Source organism: Rhinoderma darwinii, unplaced genomic scaffold, assembly GCF_050947455.1.
Source record: "Rhinoderma darwinii isolate aRhiDar2 unplaced genomic scaffold, aRhiDar2.hap1 Scaffold_798, whole genome shotgun sequence".
In the NCBI taxonomy this organism is placed as follows: Eukaryota; Metazoa; Chordata; class Amphibia; order Anura; family Rhinodermatidae; genus Rhinoderma; species Rhinoderma darwinii.
In genome coordinates, this window is record NW_027464362.1 from 45001 (window position 1) to 68543 (window position 23543).

General features: G+C 42.6%; 1 protein-coding gene across 1 annotated transcript in view; it reads left to right on the forward strand.

Annotated features, from left to right (window-relative positions):
• Positions 1-16604, forward strand: part of LOC142731468 (rab11 family-interacting protein 4-like) — a 20399-nt gene extending 3795 nt beyond the window's left edge. The window contains exons 2-4 of the mRNA XM_075849406.1: positions 11124-11211; positions 12823-12911; positions 16539-16604. Coding sequence (XP_075705521.1) covers positions 11124-11211; positions 12823-12911; positions 16539-16604 — 243 coding nt within the window. The remainder of the gene's footprint in view (positions 1-11123; positions 11212-12822; positions 12912-16538) is intronic.
• The last annotated feature ends 6939 nt before the right edge of the window (positions 16605-23543 follow it).

The following is a 23543-nucleotide window of genomic DNA, read 5'->3' on the forward strand; positions in this document are numbered from 1 at the left end:
TGTAAGAATACCCCTATACACACAAACCTTATATATTAATATATACAGTGACAGTAAGAATACCCCTATACACACAAACCTTATATATTAATATATACAGATACAGCGAGTACCCCTATACACATGAACCTTATATATTAATATATACAGTGACAGTAAGAATACCCCTATACACATGAACCTTATATATTAATATATAGTGACTGTAAGAATACCCCTATACACATGAACCTTATATATTAATATATACAGATACAGCGAGTACCCCTATACACATAAACCTTATATATTAATATATACAGTGACAGTAAGAATACCCCTATACACATGAACCTTATATATTAATATATAGTGACTGTAAGAATACCCCTATACACATAAACCTTATATATTAATATATACAGTGACAGTAAGAATACCCCTATACACATGAACCTTATATATTAATATATAGTGACTGTAAGAATACCCCTATACACATAAACCTTATATATTAATATATACAGATACAGCGAGTACCCCTATACACATAAACCTTATATATTAATATATACAGTGACAGTAAGAATACCCCTATACACATGAACCTTATATATTAATATATAGTGACTGTAAGAATACCCCTATACACATAAACCTTATATATTAATATATACAGTGACAGTAAGAATACACCTATACACATGAACCTTATATATTAATATATAGTGACTGTAAGAATACCCCTATACACACAAACCTTATATATTAATATATACAGTGACAGTAAGAATACCCCTATACACACAAACCTTATATATTAATATATACAGATACAGCGAGTACCCCTATACACATGAACCTTATATATTAATATATACAGTGACAGTAAGAATACCCCTATACACATGAACCTTATATATTAATATATAGTGACTGTAAGAATACCCCTATACACATGAACCTTATATATTAATATATACAGATACAGCGAGTACCCCTATACACATAAACCTTATATATTAATATATACAGTGACAGTAAGAATACCCCTATACACATGAACCTTATATATTAATATATAGTGACTGTAAGAATACCCCTATACACATAAACCTTATATATTAATATATACAGTGACAGTAAGAATACCCCTATACACATGAACCTTATATATTAATATATAGTGACTGTAAGAATACCCCTATACACATAAACCTTATATATTAATATATACAGATACAGCGAGTACCCCTATACACATAAACCTTATATATTAATATATACAGTGACAGTAAGAATAGCCCTATACACATGAACTTTATATATTAATATATAGTGACTGTAAGAATCCCCCTATACACATGAACCTTATATATAGTGACTGTAAGAATACCCCTATACACATGAACCTCATATATTAATATATAGTGACTGTAAGAATCCCCCTATACACATGAACCTTATATATAGTGACTGTAAGAATCCCCCTATACACATGAACCTTATATATAGTGACAGTAAGACTACCCCTATACACATGAACCTTATATATTAATATATACAGTGACAGTAAGAATCCCCCTATACACATGAACCTTATATATTAATATAGTGACAGTAAGAATCCCCCTATACACATGAACCTTATATATTAATATAGTGACAGTAAGAATCCCCCTATACACATAAACCTCATATATTAATATATAGTGACAGTAAGACTACCCCTATACACATAAACCTCATATATTAATATATAGTGACAGTAAGACTACCCCTATACACATAAACCTCATATATTAATATATAGTGACAGTAAGACTACCCCTATACACATAAACCTCATATATTAATATATAGTGACAGTAAGACTACCCCTATACACATAAACCTCATATATTAATATATAGTGACAGTAAGACTACCCCTATACACATGAACCTTATATATAGTGACTAAGAATCCCCCTATACACACGAACCTTATATATAGTGACAGTAAGACTACCCCTATACACATGAACCTCATATATTAATATATAGTGACAGTAAGACTACCCCTATACACATAAACCTCATATATTAATATATAGTGACAGTAAGACTACCCCTATACACATAAACCTCATATATTAATATATAGTGACAGTAAGACTACCCCTATACACATAAACCTCATATATTAATATATAGTGACAGTAAGACTACCCCTATACACATAAACCTCATATATTAATATATAGTGACAGTAAGACTACCCCTATACACATGAACCTTATATATAGTGACTAAGAATCCCCCTATACACACGAACCTTATATATAGTGACAGTAAGACTACCCCTATACACATGAACCTCATATATTAATATATAGTGACAGTAAGAATAGCAAATATATAAAGGAAGGGTAAGTGTATAAAATATAACTTTTCATTATTTGTCCATATATAATGGGATAACAATATGTGTGAAGATTGTGCTATAAAGCGAGTATAGTCCTGAATTTGCCAAGTGCTTTTTAAATGTCCAGATTCATATTCAGCAGTTACTCAGGATCAGAAACACGATGCTTTTCTATCAAATTTGCCTCATAATATTGCTAATTGCTGTTGTTTGACTAATAGTGTCTTTCCTCAGGCTTATTCACACATTTATGTTTTTCATTCTTTACAATCACTTTCACGTGCATGTGTCTTCACTCACCTCACTTATTATCTTTTATTTTCACACTCATTATTATTTTTATGATTTTCATTATACATAATTCCCTATGTTTACATATTTGTATGTTTTTGATAAATCTGTGTTTGTGCACACATACATATAGATACATATATATATACATATACACATATACATATAGACACGTATAGATACATATACACATATACATATAGATACATAAACATATAGACACATATACATAAACATATAGCCACATAAACATATAGATACACATATAGATACATATACACATATACATATAGATACATATAGACACATAAACATATAGACACATAAACATATAGCTACATATAGATACATATACATATAGATACACATATAGATAAATATACACATATACATATAGATACATATACATATAGACACATAAACATATAGATACATAGACACATAAGCATATAGATAAATATACACATACATATAGATACATATACACATATAGATACATATACACATATACATATAGACACATAAACATATAGATACATATACACATATACATTAAGCTACATATAGATACATATACACATATAGATACACATATACATATAGATAAATATACACATATACATATAGATACATATACATATAGACACATAAACATATAGATACATAGACACATAAGCATATAGATAAATATACACATACATATAGATACATATAGATACATATACACATATAGATACATATACACATATACATATAGACACATAAACATATAGATACATATACACATATACATTAAGCTACATATAGATACATATACACATATAGATACACATATACATATAGATAAATATACACATATACATATAGATACATATACACAGATAGATACATATACACATATAGATACATATAGCTACATATACATATAGATACACATATAAATACATATACACATATACATATAGATACATATAGATACATATACACATACATATTGATACATATACACATAGATACATATACACACATACATATAGATACATATACACATATACATACATATACACATATACATATACACAAATAACCTATTTGTACATTCAGGAACAAACCTATTGCTGTTACTGATAACCAGAAACAATTGGTTTGATGTGAAACCAAGTATCAACTTGGTGCATTGACCTATAATATCACAGGTCTCGCCTATAAAGGAAGGTCAATTAACACTCAGATTAATAGAAATATGAAAAAACTTTATTTGACATAAATATACACAAAGTGAATAATAAAAATAGGACCATGCTATGCAAAGAAATGTCCTGCAGTTAGAAGCAACATGGGGGGACAGAATATCATGACATACCATATGATAAAGAGATCAAGGCAGTGTAATAAGTAAATATATTCACAAAAAGTAAAGCTGTAGCTGTATTGCTGCCCAGAATCAATGTATGTAGACATAATACCAATGGAAAGGCCATATATATGACCAAAAGTCAGCTTACCCATGTGTATATGCTCCTACAACTGCAGAGACACCAAGCCCGACGAGTGTTTTGGCAGAAATGCCTTAGTCCGGGGGTGATACACATATACATATACACATATACATATAGATACATATACATATAGTTACATATACATATAGATACATTTACATATAGATACATATACACATATAGATACATATACATATATACATATAGATACATATACACAAATATATACATATAGATACATATACACATATAGATACATATACACATATACATATAGATAAATATACACATATAGATAAATATATACATATACACATATAGATACATATACACATATACATATAGATAAATATACACATATAGATACATATACATATAGATACATATACACATATAGATACATATACACATATACATATAGATACATATAGATATTGATACATGTAGATACATATACATATAGATACACATATAGCTAAAGATACATATACATATAGATACACATATACATATAGATACATATATACATACATATAGATATATATACATTTAGATACATATATACATATACACATATACATATATACACATATAGATACAGATACATATAGATACATACATATACATACACATATAGCTAAAGATACATATAGATACATATACATATAGATATGTATATACATATGCACATATATACATATATACATACATATACATTTAGATACATATACACATATAGATACATATACACATATAGCTACATATACACATATACATATAGATACATATACACATATACATATAGTGTAAAGGATCTGCCAGACACAGCTTCTGTGTCGACGCCCGTGGGTAATCAGTCTGCACCTGCTCCTAAGTCTGAGCGAGTGACACGATCTTCTACCAGTCAGGCTGGGAGGCTGAGGTGTGGGAGAGCCCATCACAGCCTGGCCAGACGGAGCTAGCTCCCGCCCTCGGTCTATTTATACCTTCATTTCCTGCTTGTCTTTGCCTGTGATTCTTTTCAGTTTCCTGGCTCTGCTGCTCCTGCTATTATTATTGTCCTCTGCTTCATTTTTGACCCTGGCTTTACTGACTACTCTCCTGCTCTGCGATTTGTACCTCGTGCACTCCTGGTTTCACTCGGCTCGTTCACTACTCTTGTTGCTCGCTGTGTTGCCGTGGGCAACTGCTAATTTCCCTTAGCTAATTTCTGTTAGCTTCTGTGTACCCTTGTCTGTTTGTCTGTCGTGCACTTATTGAGCGTAGGGACCGTCGCCCAGTTGTACCCCGTCGCCTAGGACGAGCCGTGCAAGTAGGCAGGGACTGAGTGGCGGGTAGATTAGGGCTCACCTGTCTGTCTCCCTACCCTGTCATTACATATAGATACATATACACATATACATATAGATACATATACAGTGAAGGAAATAAGTATTTGATCCCTTGCTGATTTTGTAAGTTTGCCCACTGTCAAAGACATGAACAGTCTAGAATTTTTAGGCTAGGTTAATTTTACCAGTGAGAGATAGATTATATAAAAAAAACAGAAAATCACATTGTCAAAATTATATATATTTATTTGCATTGTTCACAGAGAAATAAGTATGTGACCCCCTACCAACCATTAAGAGTTCAGCCTCCTCCAGACCAGTTACACGCTCCAAATCACCTTGGTGCCGGCATTATAGACAGCTCTTACATGGTCACCTGTATAAGAGACTCCTGTCCACAGACTCAATGATCAGTCTGACTCTAACCTCTACAACATGGGCAAGACCAAAGAGCTTTCTAAGGATGTCAGGGACAAGATCATAGACCTGCACAAGGCTGGAATGGGCTACAAAACCATAAGTAAGACCCTGGGTGAGAAGGAGACAACTGTTGGTGCAATAGTAAGAAAATGGAAGACATACAAAATAACTGTCAATCGACATCGATCTGGGGCTCCATGCAAAATCTCACCTCGTGGGGTATCCTTGATCCTGAGGAAGGTGAGAGCTCAGCCGAAAACTACACAGGGGGAACTTGTTAATGATCTCAAGGCAGCTGGGACCACAGTCACCAAGAAAACCATTGGTAACACATTACAATCCTGCAGTGCCCGCAAGGTCCCCCTGCTCAAGAAGGCACATGTACAGGCCCGTCCCCACTGTCAAGCATGGAGGTGGAAACATTATGTTTTGGGGGTGTTTCTCTGCTAAGGGCACAGGACTACTTCATCGCATCAATGGGAGAATGGATGGAGCCATGTACCGTCAAATCCTGAGTGATGACCTCCTTCCCTCCACCAGGACATTAAAAATGGCTCGTGGCTGGGTCTTCCAGTACGACAATGACCCGAAACATATACAGCCAAGGCAACAAAGGAGTGTCTCAAAAAGAAGCACATTAAGGTCATGGAGTGGCCTAGCCAGTCTCCAGACCTTAATCCCATCGAAAACTTATGGAGGGAGCTGAAGATCCGAGTTGCCAAGCGACAGCCTCCAAATCGTAATGATTTACAGATGATCTGCAAAGAGGAGTGGCCAAAATTCCATCTAACATGTGTGCAAACCTCATCATCAACTACAAAAAACGTCTGACTGCTGTGCTTGCCAACAAGGGTTTTGCCACCAAGTATTAAGTCTTGTTTGCCAAAGGGATCAAATACTTATTTCTCTGTGCACAATGCAAATAAATAGAGATCATTCTGACAATGTGATTTTCTGGTTTTTTTTAAATATAATCTCTCTCTCACTGGTAAAATTAACCTAGCCTAAAAATTCTAGACTGTTCATGTCTTTGACAGTGGGCAAACTTACAAAATCAGCAAGGGATCAAATACTTATTTCCTTCACTGTACATATAGGCTTGTAAACAATATCTCATATTTACGTCTTGATGAAATGCTGATGTACGTATTTTGCCGTTCTATATTAACATTCTTGACTGGGTTTGCTTATAATGCACACGGGCGCTGAGGCACATCCTCCACTCCTCTCCCCCATGTATTTGGGGTGATCTGGGGTGGCACGTCTGCCTCAGAGCTTTATAGCCTGTCCCTCTTGCTCATACCACTCTATTTAAAATCTGTACTTCTGGCATATATGCCAGTTTCCAAAATGGCCAATCCTTCTTTCTCAGCTGATGTGCGGGTCGTACTGTGCTCCACTTCCGGCGCTCCTGATGATGCTGGTGCGCATGCGCAGCACATACCATCATGGTGCCCGCACAGCAGTGAGGGTTTGGCCAGTCATGTATGCCACTCGGAGCTCATGATCACGGTGTGCACAGTCTACATGCTGTGTCTCTACTGGACATTATCTGAATCTCCTCCCATCACGTCCTCTATTTAAAGTGACTGTTATCCCATCAGTCAGTACGCCTTGAGACAGCTGGTGGCGAAACGCGCGTCGGGGCGTTGGGTGTGGAGATTGTCTGTGACTCACCATGCAATCTACGGGTCGGTACAGCTCCTGGTCCTCTGGTTTGGGCAATTCTTTCTGTGACCTATATAGTCCTATATTGGATTTCTACCTATATACCTCTGAACAGGCTCTTGTGTTTCTGGCCATCTGTGCAGTTGTGGCCTTTTGCCCTATGATACGGTTTTCCGTGCACATATATCTCTTTCTGTACACATGATGTCTATATGGTACTAGCACGTCACTTGTGTAGTCCTCGTCCTATCTCCACACTATTCTTTCATTTGTCTGTATAATGGTTTTTAACTTTTGATGGTCAATATGTTGTCATGTTTATTGTAATAAAGTATTTCTATATTTTCATGGTACATATTATGTACTTTGTGGGGGTCCTGTATGTGCTGACCTATTATCTCCTTATAATATTATGGTGGGGGTCCTGTATGTGCTGACCTATTATCTCCTTATAATATTATGGTGGGGGTCCCTGTATGTGCTGACCTATTATCTCCTTATAATATTATGGTGGGGGTCCCTGTATGTGCTGACCTATTATCTCCTTATAATATTATGGTGGGGGTCCTGTATGTGCTGACCTATTATCTCCTTATAATATTATGGTGGGGGTCCCTGTATGTGCTGACCTATTATCTCCTTATAATATTATGGTGGGGGTCCTGTATGTGCTGACCTATTATCTCCTTATAATATTATGGTGGGGGTGGGGGTCCCTGTATGTGCTGACCTATTATCTCCTTATAATATTATGGTGTGGGTGGGGGTCCCTGTATGTGCTGACCTATTATCTCCTTATAATATTATGGTGGGGGTCCTGTATGTGCTGACCTATTATCTCCTTATAATATTATGGTGTGGGTGGGGGTCCCTGTATGTGCTGACCTATTATCTCCTTATAATATTATGGTGGGGGTCCCTGTATGTGCTGACCTATTATCTCCTTATAATATTATGGTGGGGGTGGGGGTCCTGTATGTGCTGACCTATTATCTCCTTATAATATTATGGTGGGGGTGGGGGTCCCTGTATGTGCTGACCTATTATCTCCTTATAATATTATGGTGGGGGTGGGGGTCCCTGTATGTGCTGACCTATTATCTCCTTATAATATTATGGTGGGGGTCCTGTATGTGCTGACCTATTATCTCCTTATAATATTATGGTGGGGGTGGGGGTCCCTGTATGTGCTGACCTATTATCTCCTTATAATATTATGGTGGGGGTCCTGTATGTGCTGACCTATTATCTCCTTATAATATTATGGTGGGGGTGGGGGTCCTGTATGTGCTGACCTATTATCTCCTTATAATATTATGGTGGGGGTCCTGTATGTGCTGACCTATTATCTCCTTATAATATTATGGTGGGGGTCCTGTATGTGCTGACCTATTATCTCCTTATAATATTATGGTGGGGGTCCCTGTATGTGCTGACCTATTATCTCCTTATAATATTATGGTGGGGGTCCTGTATGTGCTGACCTATTATCTCCTTATAATATTATGGTGGGGGTGGGGGTCCCTGTATGTGCTGACCTATTATCTCCTTATAATATTATGGTGGGGGTCCTGTATGTGCTGACCTATTATCTCCTTATAATATTATGGTGGGGGTCCTGTATGTGCTGACCTATTATCTCCTTATAATATTATGGTGGGGGTGGGGGTCCCTGTATGTGCTGACCTATTATCTCCTTATAATATTATGGTGGGGGTCCTGTATGTGCTGACCTATTATCTCCTTATAATATTATGGTGGGGGTCCTGTATGTGCTGACCTATTATCTCCTTATAATATTATGGTGGGGGTCCTGTATGTGCTGACCTATTATCTCCTTATAATATTATGGTGTGGGTGGGGGTCCCTGTATGTGCTGACCTATTATCTCCTTATAATATTATGGTGGGGGTCCTGTATGTGCTGACCTATTATCTCCTTATAATATTATGGTGGGGGTGGGGGTCCCTGTATGTGCTGACCTATTATCTCCTTATAATATTATGGTGGGGGTCCTGTATGTGCTGACCTATTATCTCCTTATAATATTATGGTGGGGGTGGGGGTCCCTGTATGTGCTGACCTATTATCTCCTTATAATATTATGGTGGGGGTCCTGTATGTGCTGACCTATTATCTCCTTATAATATTATGGTGTGGGTGGGGGTCCCTGTATGTGCTGACCTATTATCTCCTTATAATATTATGGTGGGGGTGGGGGTCCTGTATGTGCTGACCTATTATCTCCTTATAATATTATGGTGGGGGTGGGGGTCCCTGTATGTGCTGACCTATTATCTCCTTATAATATTATGGTGGGGGTGGGGGTCCCTGTATGTGCTGACCTATTATCTCCTTATAATATTATGGTGGGGGTCCTGTATGTGCTGACCTATTATCTCCTTATAATATTATGGTGGGGGTGGGGGTCCCTGTATGTGCTGACCTATTATCTCCTTATAATATTATGGTGGGGGTCCTGTATGTGCTGACCTATTATCTCCTTATAATATTATGGTGGGGGTGGGGGTCCTGTATGTGCTGACCTATTATCTCCTTATAATATTATGGTGGGGGTCCTGTATGTGCTGACCTATTATCTCCTTATAATATTATGGTGGGGGTGGGGGTCCCTGTATGTGCTGACCTATTATCTCCTTATAATATTATGGTGGGGGTGGGGGTCCCTGTATGTGCTGACCTATTATCTCCTTATAATATTATGGTGGGGGTCCTGTATGTGCTGACCTATTATCTCCTTATAATATTATGGTGGGGGTGGGGGTCCCTGTATGTGCTGACCTATTATCTCCTTATAATATTATGGTGTGGGTGGGGGTCCTGTATGTGCTGACCTATTATCTCCTTATAATATTATGGTGGGGGTGGGGGTCCCTGTATGTGCTGACCTATTATCTCCTTATAATATTATGGTGTGGGTGGGGGTCCCTGTATGTGCTGACCTATTATCTCCTTATAATATTATGGTGGGGGTGGGGGTCCCTGTATGTGCTGACCTATTATCTCCTTATAATATTATGGTGGGGGTCCTGTATGTGCTGACCTATTATCTCCTTATAATATTATGGTGGGGGTGGGGGTCCCTGTATGTGCTGACCTATTATCTCCTTATAATATTATGGTGGGGGTGGGGGTCCCTGTATGTGCTGACCTATTATCTCCTTATAATATTATGGTGTGGGTGGGGGTCCTGTATGTGCTGACCTATTATCTCCTTATAATATTATGGTGGGGGTGGGGGTCCCTGTATGTGCTGACCTATTATCTCCTTATAATATTATGGTGGGGGTGGGGGTCCCTGTATGTGCTGACCTATTATCTCCTTATAATATTATGGTGGGGGTCCTGTATGTGCTGACCTATTATCTCCTTATAATATTATGGTGGGGGTGGGGGTCCCTGTATGTGCTGACCTATTATCTCCTTATAATATTATGGTGGGGGTGGGGGTCCTGTATGACTTGACCTGTAATCTCCTTATAATATTACAATTTGCATTTTTTTCGAGGTGGAAAAACTTGCCAAATACTTGGACCCCAATGACCTTGGACGGATCAACTTCAAGGACTTCTGTCAGGGGGTGCTCGCCATTAAACGTAGGCGGCTCATTAACGTTCTGTCATGTTACTGACCCCCACTCATCATTGTCTTCACTTCCCTGGATCCCTAATGGCCGGGGTCATTATCATGCCCTCCCTCCAGACCTCTCCAAACTCTATTGTCCCCCATCCACACCACTCTGATACCTGATCCAGACTCCTCCCTCCAGACCCCTCTGTCCTCCCCCTCCAGACCCCTCTGTCGTCCCTCCAGACCCCTCTGTCCTCTTCCCTCCAGACCCCTCTGTTCTCCCTCCAGACCCCTCTGTCCTTCTCCCTCCAGACCCCTCCGTCCTCCTCCCTCCAGAGTCCTCCTCCCTCCAGACACCTCTGTCCTCCTCCCTCCAGACCCCTTTATCCTCCTCCAGTCCCCTCCGTCCTCCACACCCCTCTGTCCTCCTCCCTCCAGACCCCTCTGTCCTCCTCCCTCCAGACCCCTCTGTCCTCCTCCCTCCAGACCCCTCTGTCCTCCTCCCTCCAGACCCCTCTGTCCTCCTCCCTCCAGACCCCTCCGTCCTCCTCCCTCCAGACCCCTCCGTCCTCCAATTGCCTGTGTCCCTTTAGAGTCCTCTGACTTACCAGATCTTTATTTTCCCCTCCAGACCTTTCTGTCACTTCAGTCTCCTCCGTCCCCTCCAAACTCGATTGTCCCCCATCCACACCACTCTGTTACCTGATCCAGACTCCTCTGTCCCCCTTCAGACTCCTCTGGCTTCCCAGCCACCTTGATCCCCTCCAGGTTACACTCCCACCTTTAAACCCCCTCAAGACCCATATTTTCCCCTCCAGAGCGCTCTATCCACTCCAAACTCTATCATCCCCTCCACACCACTCTGTCACCCCTCCAGACTACTTCAACTTCTCTCCATTTTCTCTGTTCCCTCTCTTTACCTCCCCCCTTTAATCTCTCACTCTACAGACACAGTGGTCCCCTCCTGAATAACCTCTCCCCATTAAATCTCTCTGTCCGACTCCAGACTCCTCTATCCCTTCCAAATTCCATTGTCTCCTCAAACTCATTTGTCCTCCTCCACCCCTCTTAGTGCTTGTAGTATATGCTGCTGACATATAGAGGAGCATGATCATGATGAGGAGGATTATGAGGAAGAGGAGCATGATGATGAGGAGGAGCATGAGGAGGAGGAGCATGAGCATGATGAGGAGGAGCATGAGGAGGAGGAGCATGAGCATGATGAGGAGGAGCAGGAAAATGAGGGGAAGAGGAGGAGGAGCATGATGAGGAGGAGGAGCATGATGAGGAGGAGCATGAGCATGATGAGAAGGAGCATGATGAGGAGGAGCATGATGAGGAGGAGGAGCATGATGAGGAGGAGGAGCATGATGATGATGAGGTGCATGATGATGAGGAGGAGGAGAATGAGTAGCAGGAGCATGAGGAGCATGAGCATGATGAGGAGCAGGAGCATGAGGATGATGAGGAGGAGCATGACGATTAGGAGCAGGAGCATAATGATGAGGAGTAGGAGCATGATGATGAGGAGTAGGAGCATGATGATGAGGAGTAGGAGCATGATGAGGTGCATGATGATGATGATAGATTTGCTCTGCACTCCTGACTCAGATGTGAGATGCTCTGTTTCATTTTAGGATGTGATGAGCTGCTGAAGGGCGTCCTCAGGGTTAATAGCAGGAAGTCCCCGCAGTACCAGGCCCGTTACGTTGGCTTCTATTATCAGGTAAGTTATAAGAACACAGACCTAGATCCAACAGGAGTAGTGGAGATGTACGAGGGCCACCGAGCAATGAAGATGTGACCACGCGTTACAGCTACGTGTACAGAGCACGACACTGACCTCTGCTGTTCACAGCTGATACTGCAGGATGACACAATCTCGTGGGTTGCCACTCATGTTTTGAGGTTCTGCAGGAATGAGGTTAGGAATTTGTGGACGGAGGGTGCCAGGAGGGCAAAAGGGAGGACGGAGGGTGCCAGGAGGGCAAAAGGGAGGACGGAGGGTGCCAGGAGGGCAAAAGGGAGGACGGAGGGTGCCAGGAGGGCAAAAGGGAGGACGGAGGGTGCCAGGAGGGCAAAAGGGAGGACGCAGGGTGCCAGGAGGGCAAAAGGGAGGACAGAGGGTGCCAGGAGGGCAAAAGGGAGGACGGAGGGTGCCAGGAGGGCAAAAGGGAGGACGGAGCTGGCCAGAATTACACCCAGTATACAGGACAGGAGAAGTGGTACTGTGCAGTGTATATATACACAGAATAATACAGATACTGAGAATTACACCCAGTATACAGGACAGGAGAAGTGGTACTGTGCAGTGTCCATATATACAGAATAATACAGATACTGAGAATTACACCCAGTATACAGGACAGGAGAAGCGGTACTGTGCAGTATATATATATATACAGAATAATACAGATACTGAGAATTACACCCAGTATACAGGACAGGAGAAGTGGTACTGTGCAGTATATATATATATATACACAGAATAATACAGATACTGAGAATTACACCCAGTATACAGGACAGGAGGAGTGGTACTGTGCAGTGTATATATACAGAATAATACAGAGACTGAGAATTACACCCAGTATACAGGACAGGAGAAGTAGTACTGTGCCGTGTATATATACAGAATAATACAGATACTGAGAATTACACCCAGTATGCAGGACAGGAGAAGTGGTATTGTGCAGTGTCCATATATACAGAATAATACAGATACTGAGAATTACACCCAGTATACAGGACAGGAGAAGCGGTACTGTGCAGTATATATATACAGAATAATACAGATACTGAGAATTACACCCAGTATACAGGACAGGAGAAGTGGTATTGTGCAGTGTCCATATATACAGAATAATACAGATACTGAGAATTACACCCAGTATACAGGACAGGAGAAGCGGTACTGTGCAGTATATATATACAGAATAATACAGATACTGAGAATTACACCCAGTATACAGGACAGGAGAAGTGGTACTGTGCAGTATATATATATATATATATATATATATACAGAATAATACAGATACTGAGAATTACACCCAGTATACAGGACAGGAGAAGTGGTACTGTGCAGTGTCTATATATACAGAATAATACAGATACTGAGAATTACACCCAGTATACAGGACAGGAGGAGCGGGTGTGTGCTGTCTGTGTGTTGGAGGAAGCTCTTTCCGGGTGTCGGCTCTTTCCTCTCCAGGGAGAGAGTTTGCTGCTTGGGATGAGAGGAAGTTCTTCCCAGCCAAGTGCTTCTCAGCCTCCTGTTACCCGGTCTAGGCCGGCGGGTAGCGGGAGCGTTCAGCAACCGGCCGAAGTTGTGGGGGTGAGAAGATCTAGTCGGGGTCACAGCGATGTGGCCCCGATCCTGCCCCCGCCTGAAACCAGGACAGAAAGCCAGGAAAGCCGCAAGGTTCCTGGTGTTGCAGCCAGCAGGATCGCTCCTGGAGATGTGCAGCAGAAGGTGACCGTCCTAACTTGCAATGAGTGTCTTTCTTGTATGGACATTATGACCTGGCTCAGCAGGTACGGGGAGGTAACGGAGGTCCCCAAAAAAAACAGGGATGAATTTGGCATCTGGTCAGGGGCCTGGACCTTTATGGTTAAATTAAAGCGTTCAGGAAGTACTGTCACCCACATCCCTTCCTCAGCCTTTTTAGGAAGGGACCGAATCCTGGCCTTTTACCAGGGGCAGCCGAAGCTCTGCCACAGGTGTGGTGACCCCACGCACTTCAGTGCCCACTGCAGAGTGCAGAAGTGTGCGTTGTGCGGGGGGATAGGTCATCTTGCCGCATCCTGTGGGGATATTCGGTGTCACCTGTGTGGGGATCTAGGTCACCCATTCAGTCGCTGCCCTCGTTCCTTTGCCAACGCCATGGCGGGCCCAGCGGGAGAAAGCCGAGAGGTTGCTCCTGCCGTGGCTGGCACTGGTGGAGGTGAAGGGGCTGAGGGGCCAGGGAAGAAAGGCAAGTCACCCTCCAAGTTAAGGCGATTGGAGAACCGTCGAAGGAATAGGGAGCTCGGGGAGCCCCAGGCAACTGGGGTAACCCTTGGCCCTGCTCCGGGGGCGAGTGTCATTGCTACTGAGGCCCTGGGGGAACAGGACTTGAATGAAGAGGTCAGGAGGTTGGAGAGGGAGGAGGAAGCCGCTTCTTCATGTTCCTCGCTATATGAAAGTATGGATGAGGACAGTAGACGGTGGCTAGATGAAAAGCGCAAGCAGGGTGCTAAAAAGAAAAAAAAGGGAGATAAGAAATCTTCTCCCACCCCGGTCCAGGTGCCTAAGGAAAGCCCAACCGACTCACCTCTTGTTGTTCTCTCAAACCGCTTTCAAACCCTCAGGGACATCTCCTCTTCAGATGAGGAGTGTGGGGGCGAGGATGTGGGGAAGGTGACGAGGGGGTCTGTGGGGGGCGTCCAGCTTCTTGCCTCAGGGCATGCGGAACCCTCAGGGAGAAGCGCTGTCCCGGAGCCTGGAGGTGAGGTTGATAGTGGTGCTGGCGGGGAGGTGGAGGAAGGGAGGGATATGGACACATCAGCATCCCTCAAATGGGCCCTCGGCTCTTCATCAGACAGTGATAAAAACCAGGGGAAGGGCAAGGGGAAAAAGGTCATCTAATTCAATCACCCAGGATGGCGGCACCCACCCCGTTGACGCTGGCATCTATTAATGTCGCCAGCATTAAATCTGACAAGGCTAGATTTGCGGCCTTTGATTTTCTCGGCCGAATTGAGGCCGACATTTTATTTTTGCAAGAGACCAGGCTGACAGACTTGGCAGCCATACATAAAGCGAAAAAGGAGTGGAGGCGTGGACCATCTTATTGGTCTCTTGCGGCCGAGCCGGGTAGCGGGGTGGCGGTTCTTTTCACCGCATCGGTAGAATGCAGACGGGTTATTGAATTAGAAATGGGGAGGTGCCTGATCTTGGATGTCCTCATGAAGGGACAGGAGCTCAGGCTCATTAACATCTATGGTCCCCAAACCAGCTGGGACCGGAAAAGTCTCTTTATGAGGATCAAGCCCTATCTTTTTACGAGTCGGCAGGTGGTCTTTGGAGGGGACTTCAATGCTGCCACGAGGTCCCAAGATAGGGGAGGTTCCAGAGACAGGCTGACTTATGACTGTGTGGCCCTAAATAGGATAGCTAGTGAGGCTCGCCTGGTGGATGTCCACATCCGGCACACCCCAGGCCACGCGGGATTCACCTTTTATCGAGGTAGTTGTAGGTCTAGAATAGATAGGTTTTATTTAAAGGAGGATGCCATCTCTTCGGCAGTGTCCGTCGTTGAGGTGGAGTTCTCCGACCACTGTTTAATTTTATTTTCTCTGAATGTTGCAGAGACCCCCCGGATGGGAAGAGGCTTTTGGAGGCTCAATTCGTCTCTCTTGGAAGAAGCGGAGATAAGACGGTCCTTTGAGGATTTCTTTCAGAGCCAGGTACCATTACTGGATCTTTGTAGCAGTAAGTCGGAGTGGTGGGAGATGTTCAAAAAAAGGGTGGCGAGTTTCTTCCGCCAGCTCTCGAGCCTCAGGAGCCTGGACAGGTATCGCCTGTATCAGGGCCTGAGGAGGAAACTCGAGCATCTTGTCTCGACTGGAGGTGACCGCGAGGACATCTCCAGAGTGAAATCTTTGCTTAAGAGTTGCCAGTATGATAGACACGCATCTTTAGTTTTTGAGAGGGATTTTGGGAAGTACCGCTCGCCCGACCCCTACAAGAACTGCAAGATGTCAGTAAATAGTAAAGTGGTTTCAGGACTGATGGACAGTACAGGATCCCTGAAAAGGTCCAGATCAGGGATCTTGGAGGTCGTCAGATCCTTTTACTCGCACCTCTTGGGAAAGATGGATCTTGATCGGGATGCGATGTCGGCTTTCCTGGCTGAAACTGTCCCCGAACCAGGAGTAGACCCCTCTCTTGGTGTCTTGGCAGAGGCGATCAGGGAAGAGGAAGTGAGACTGGCGATTGAAGGGCTTGCCCTCAAGAAGTCGCCGGGTCCAGATGGCTTAACGTCTGAATTTTACAAGACCTTTAAGGACATTTTAGTTCCCCTGTTGACTGAGGTGTTGAATGAGTGTCTTTCCTCGGGCACTTTGCCAAAGTCAATGAGGAGGTCGGCCCTGATCATCCTGTCAAAGGGTAAAGACCCATCGCACATTGAGAATTGGCGTCCCATAGCGCTACTCAATGTGGACAGAAAGGTTCTGGCAAAGGTGCTGTTTAATCGGCTGGTGAAATTTGCACCCCGGCTCCTTTCGGGGGCTCAGCATTGCTCTGTTCCAGGCCGCAGCGCGTTTAGCGCTGTACTCGGTGTCCGAGAGGCAGTGGAGCAGAGTAGGGCGGGCCGTTGGAAGGGGTACTTGCTGTCCTTGGATCAGGCAAAAGCGTTTGATCGGGTTGATCACGAGTATCTCTGGTCGGTCCTTCTGAGGTATGGTCTGCCGGGGGGGTTTGTTGATTGGCTTAAGATCTTGTATGCAGGGGCAGAGAGTTTTCCGCTTGTGAACGGTTGGATTGGCCGCTCTTTTGAGGTTGGGTCTGGGGTTCGCCGGGGTTGCCCGCTGAGCCCGCTTTTATACGTGTTCGCGATTGACCCCTTCCTTAGGAGGGTAGATCGTGGACCGTTGGTGGGAGTCAGCATGGACTTGGCAGCCTCGGAAGCCACTCTGAGAGTGGTGGCGTATGCGGATGACGTCACCGTCTTTGTGTCCTCGAGAGGGGAGGCAGAGTGGGTGATGTCTGAAGTTGACCGCTACTCGGAGGCATCCGGGTCCATGATCAACCAGGATAAGTGTAAGAGTCTCTGGCTGGGAGGGGGAGATCCTACCTTTGATCTCTCAGACACTCTTCCAGGGCCTCAGGAGTTTGTAAAAATTCTCGGCATCGAATTTGGCCAGGGGGATTACCCCAAACAAAATTGGGACAGCAGGCTAAAGATCGCCGCTCAGAAGGTCGACCAGTGGAAGGGTTGGTCTTTGACCCTCAGGGAAAGGGTCAACTTGATCAAAACTTACCTTCTCCCTTTGTTAATCTATTTGGGCAGTGTCTGCATCTTGCCAGAACCTCTCTGGACTCGGGTCTACAGCTTGTTCTTCCAGATGTTATGGGGGAATAAGCTGAACCTAGTCAAGAGGGAGGTGACATACCGTACGAGGAGACTAGGGGGGTTGTGTATGGTCAACCCTGTGGTATTCCTGGTTAATACCTTTGTAAAGATCAACATGTCAAACCTCTGGCAAGAGAGGGCTCCTTCGTGGGTAGTCTCCTGCAGGGGGTGGTTTCGGCCTTTCTTCCAGGAATGGGAGACAGGAGGGCAAGTGAAGGACCTTCGCACGCCGCATGGGCATCTTCCGGCTTACGCTACCGTGGTTCTGAAAACAATTCGCCGGTGGGGTCTGGGGATGTGGGAGATCAGGACTCTGTCAAGGAGGCTCCTTGACAACAGAGTTCTGTTGACCCATTTCCAGAAGCCCCTGGCGCTCAGGGACTGCCCAAGTCGGGATCTGGAGGTTGGTTTGAGGGTTTTAAATTCTACTAGGATCCCTTTAAAGTTTTGGGACTTGGCTTGGCGTTGCTTCCATGGGAAACTGTATGTGAGGGACAACTTGAAACACAGGAACCCTGAGGAAAGGGGTTGTCCCCGGGAGGAGTGTGGCGGCGTGCTGGAAAGCATGGAGCACTTCCTGCTTCATTGTCCCCTCAATACAGGGGTCTACAGCAGGGTGGGTGCCTCCATTGGTTGGCCTGGTCTGACCGGTCTCTCCTATGCGGAATGGGCCTATGGAACATTCAGACACCTGGGTGGTCGAGATCGGGGCACTTTATTCTTAGTCAGCTTAGCGGTCAGGTACGGCACGTGGAACGCACGGTGTTTTGTATCAACCAGACAAAAAACCCTCCCGGAGGAAGAGGTGGTGAGGAACATTCTCGGTGACCTGGGGAAGGTTCGTTCTTTGGAGTTCGAGAGACTGGGCACGAGTAGGGCCTCCATGCTTTGGAGGGGTTTCTCCTTCAGCGTGCCCTAGTCTAGTCGTCTCTATTCCTGGTGGGGGGCTAATGATGTCACTGTAGCTTTTTATTTTCTGTATAGTTGATGATGGATATAGGGCTTGCAGGTACCGAACCAGGGCCTTGTGGGTAGGATTTGTTAAGGATGTTTTATGTGTTATGTCAGGTAATGTAGGCCATTGTACAGGCTGAGTCTTTACTTACTATATCTTGTAGAGTGTAGTATTTTTGTATAGATGTGAGGGGGTTAGGTGTTAGGTGGGGAGGGGGGAAAGGGGGGGAGGGGGGGTACAAATAATAAGAAAAAGCCGGGCCCGATCAAAGAGACATTGAAGGATGGACGATGGTGTCGGTCGGAGCTTAAAGGTACGGACTTTGGACTGGACATTGGTCTTGAATTGGGTATAATGTAGATATTATATATATATATATGTATGTTCAGTATTGTTTTGTATATATTGTATATATTGGTTACTAATTGGTATTCATATTGCGGATTTGTGGTTAAGAAAAAGGGTGAAGGGAAAAAAAAAAAAAAAAATTTAAAAATGTAAACAAAAAAAATTACAAATTATAAAAAAAAAAAAAAAAAAAAAGGGGGGGTTATTTGCCGATTAGGCTCATGTTCTGTTTTCTCATGTAGGAATTTCTCATTTTTCCTTGGTAATATATTTTGATGGGCACATGGACCGGTTAGGGTCAGTTTTTGGTTTTATTGTGGTTTAACAATTTTATTTATTTTATTTTTTAGACTGTTACTGATTTTGTTCCTTTTGAGGCGTCTGGATTGATGTTGTGACTATGAGTTTTGTGTATTTGTATTTATACTGATGTGAGTGACGTGTGGATGATGAGTGATGTGTGGATGATGTGAGTTATAATACTACAGAAGACTGAGTGCTGGTAGGAATGTGATCTGGACCAGAGAGGAGGCGGCCGAGATTGATAATGTGTTTATAACTTGTTCATTTTGTGTTGGTTTTTGACCCGTGTATTGTATGTGCGGATTTATGGCATGTGTATGTTTGTTAACATTTATTAAAAAAGATGAGAAGTGGTACTGTGCAGTGTATATATATATACAGAATAATACAGATACTGAGAATTACACCCAGTATACAGGACAGGAGAAGTGGTACTGTGCAGTGTCCATATATACAGAATAATACAGATACTGAGAATTACACCCAGTATACAGGACAGGAGAAGTGGTACTGTGCAGTGTATATATATACAGAATAATACAGATACTGAGAATTACACCCAGTATACAGGACAGGAGAAGTGGTACTGTGCAGTGTCCATATATACAGAATAATACAGATACTGAGAATTACACCCAGTATACAGGACAGGAGAAGTGGTACTGTGCAGTGTCTATATATATATACAGAATAATACAGATACTGAGAATTACACCCACTATACAGGACAGGAGAAGTGGTACTGTGCAGTGTCTATATATACAGAATAATACAGATACTGAGAATTACACCCAGTATACAGGACAGGAGAAGTGGTACTGTGCAGTGTATATATATACAGAATAATACAGATACTGAGAATTACCCCCAGTATACAGGACAGGAGAAGTGGTACTGTGCAGTGTATATATATACAGAATAATACAGATACTGAGAATTACACCCAGTATACAGGACAGGAGAAGTGGTACTGTGCAGTGTCCATATATACAGAATAATACAGATACTGAGAATTACACCCAGTATACAGGACAGGAGAAGTGGTATTGTGCAGTGTCCATATATACAGAATAATACAGATACTGAGAATTACACCCAGTATACAGGACAGGAGAAGTGGTACTGTGCAGTGTCCATATATACAGGATAATACAGATACTGAGAATTACACCCAGTATACAGGACAGGAGAAGTGGTACTGTGCAGTGTCCATATATACAGAATAATACAGATACTGAGAATTACACCCAGTATACAGGACAGGAGAAGTGGTACTGTGCAGTGTCTATATATACAGAATAATACAGTTACTGAGAATTACACCCAGTATACAGGACAGGAGAAGTGGTACTGTGCAGTGTCCATATATACAGAATAATACAGATACTGAGAATTACACCCAGTATACAGGACAGGAGAAGTGGTACTGTGCAGTGTATATATACAGGATAATACAGATACTGAGAATTACACCCAGTATACAGGACAGGAGAAGTGGTACTGTGCAGTGTATATATATATATATATATATACAGAATAATACAGATACTGAGAATTACACCCAGTATACAGGACAGGAGAAGCGGTACTGTGCAGTGTGTATATATATACAGGATAATACAGATACTGAGAATTACACCCAGTATACAGGACAGGAGAAGTGGTACTGTGCAGTGTATATACAGAATAATACAGATACTGAGAATTACACCCAGTATACAGGACAGGAGAAGTGGTACTGTGCAGTGTCCATATATACAGACTAATACAGATACTGAGAATTACACCCAGTATACAGGACAGGAGAAGTGGTACTGTGCAGTGTCCATATATACAGACTAATACAGATACTGAGAATTACACCCAGTATACAGGACAGGAGAAGTGGTACTGTGCAGTGTCCATATATACAGAATAATACAGATACTGAGAATTACACCCAGTATACAGAACAGGAGAAGTGGTACTGTGCAGTGTATATATATACAGAATAATACAGATACTGAGAATTACACCCAGTATACAGGACAGGAGACGCGGTACTGTGCAGTGTCCATATATACAGAATAATACAGATACTGAGAATTACACCCAGTATACAGGACAGGAGAAGCGGTACTGTGCAGTGTATATATATACAGAATAATACAGATACTGAGAATTACACCCAGTATACAGGACAGGAGAAGTGGTACTGTGCAGTGTATATATATACAGAATAATACAGATACTGAGAATTACACCCAGTATACAGGACAGGAGAAGCGGTACTGTGCAGTGTATATATATACAGAATAATACAGATACTGAGAATTACACCCAGTATACAGGACAGGAGAAGTGGTACTGTGCAGTGTATATATATACAGAATAATACAGATACTGAGAATTACACCCAGTATACAGAACAGGAGAAGTGGTACTGTGCAGTGTATATATATACAGAATAATACAGATACTGAGAATTACACCCAGTATACAGGACAGGAGAAGTGGTACTGTGCAGTGTATATATACAGAATAATACAGATACTGAGAACTGAAATGCTCTGCAGAGAGACACACAAACTAGACTCATGAGGAGAAATGCTCTGCAGAGAGAAACACACAAACTAGACACATGAGGTGAAATGCTCTGCAGAGAGAAACACAAACTAGACACATGAGGTGAAATGCTCTGCAGTGAGAAACAAACTAGACACATGAGGTGAAATGCTCTGCAGGGAGAAACACAAACTAGACACATGAGGTGAAATGCTCTGCAGAGAGAAACACAAACTAGACACATGAGGTGAAATGCTCTGCAGAGAGAAACACAAACTAGACACATGGGGTGAAATGCTCTGCAGAGAGAAACACAAACTAGACACACGAGGTGAAATGCTCTGCAGGGAGAAACACAAACTAGACACACGAGGTGAAATGCTCTGCAGAGAAAAACACAAACTAGACACATGAGGTGAAATGCTCTGCAGAGAGAAACACACAAACTAGACACATGAGGAGAAATGCTCTGCAGAGAGAAATACACAAACTAGACACATGAGGTGAAATGCTCTGCAGAGAGAAACACAAACTAGACACATGAGGTGAAATGCTCTGCAGAGACACACAAACTAGACACATGAGGAGAAATCCTCTGCAGGGACACACAAACTAGACACATGAGGTGAAATGCTCTGCAGAGAGAAACACAAACTAGACACATGAGGAGAAATGCTCTGCAGAGACACACAAACTAGACACATGAGGTGAAATGCTCTGCAGAGAGAAACACACAAACTAGACACGAGGTGAAATGCTCTGCAGGGAGAAACACAAACTAGACACATGAGGTGAAATGCTCTGCAGAGAGAAACACACAAACTAGACACATGAGGTGAAATGCTCTGCAGAGATAAACACACAAACTAGACACACGAGGTGAAATGATCTGCAGAGAGAAACACAAACTAGACACATGAGGTGAAATGCTCTGCAGAGAGAAACACAAACTAGACACATGAGGTGAAATGCTCTGCAGAGAGAAACACGCAAACTAGACACATGAGGTGAAATGCTCTGCAGAGAGAAACACAAACTAGACACATGAGGTGAAATGCTCTGCAGAGAGAAACACAAACTAGACACA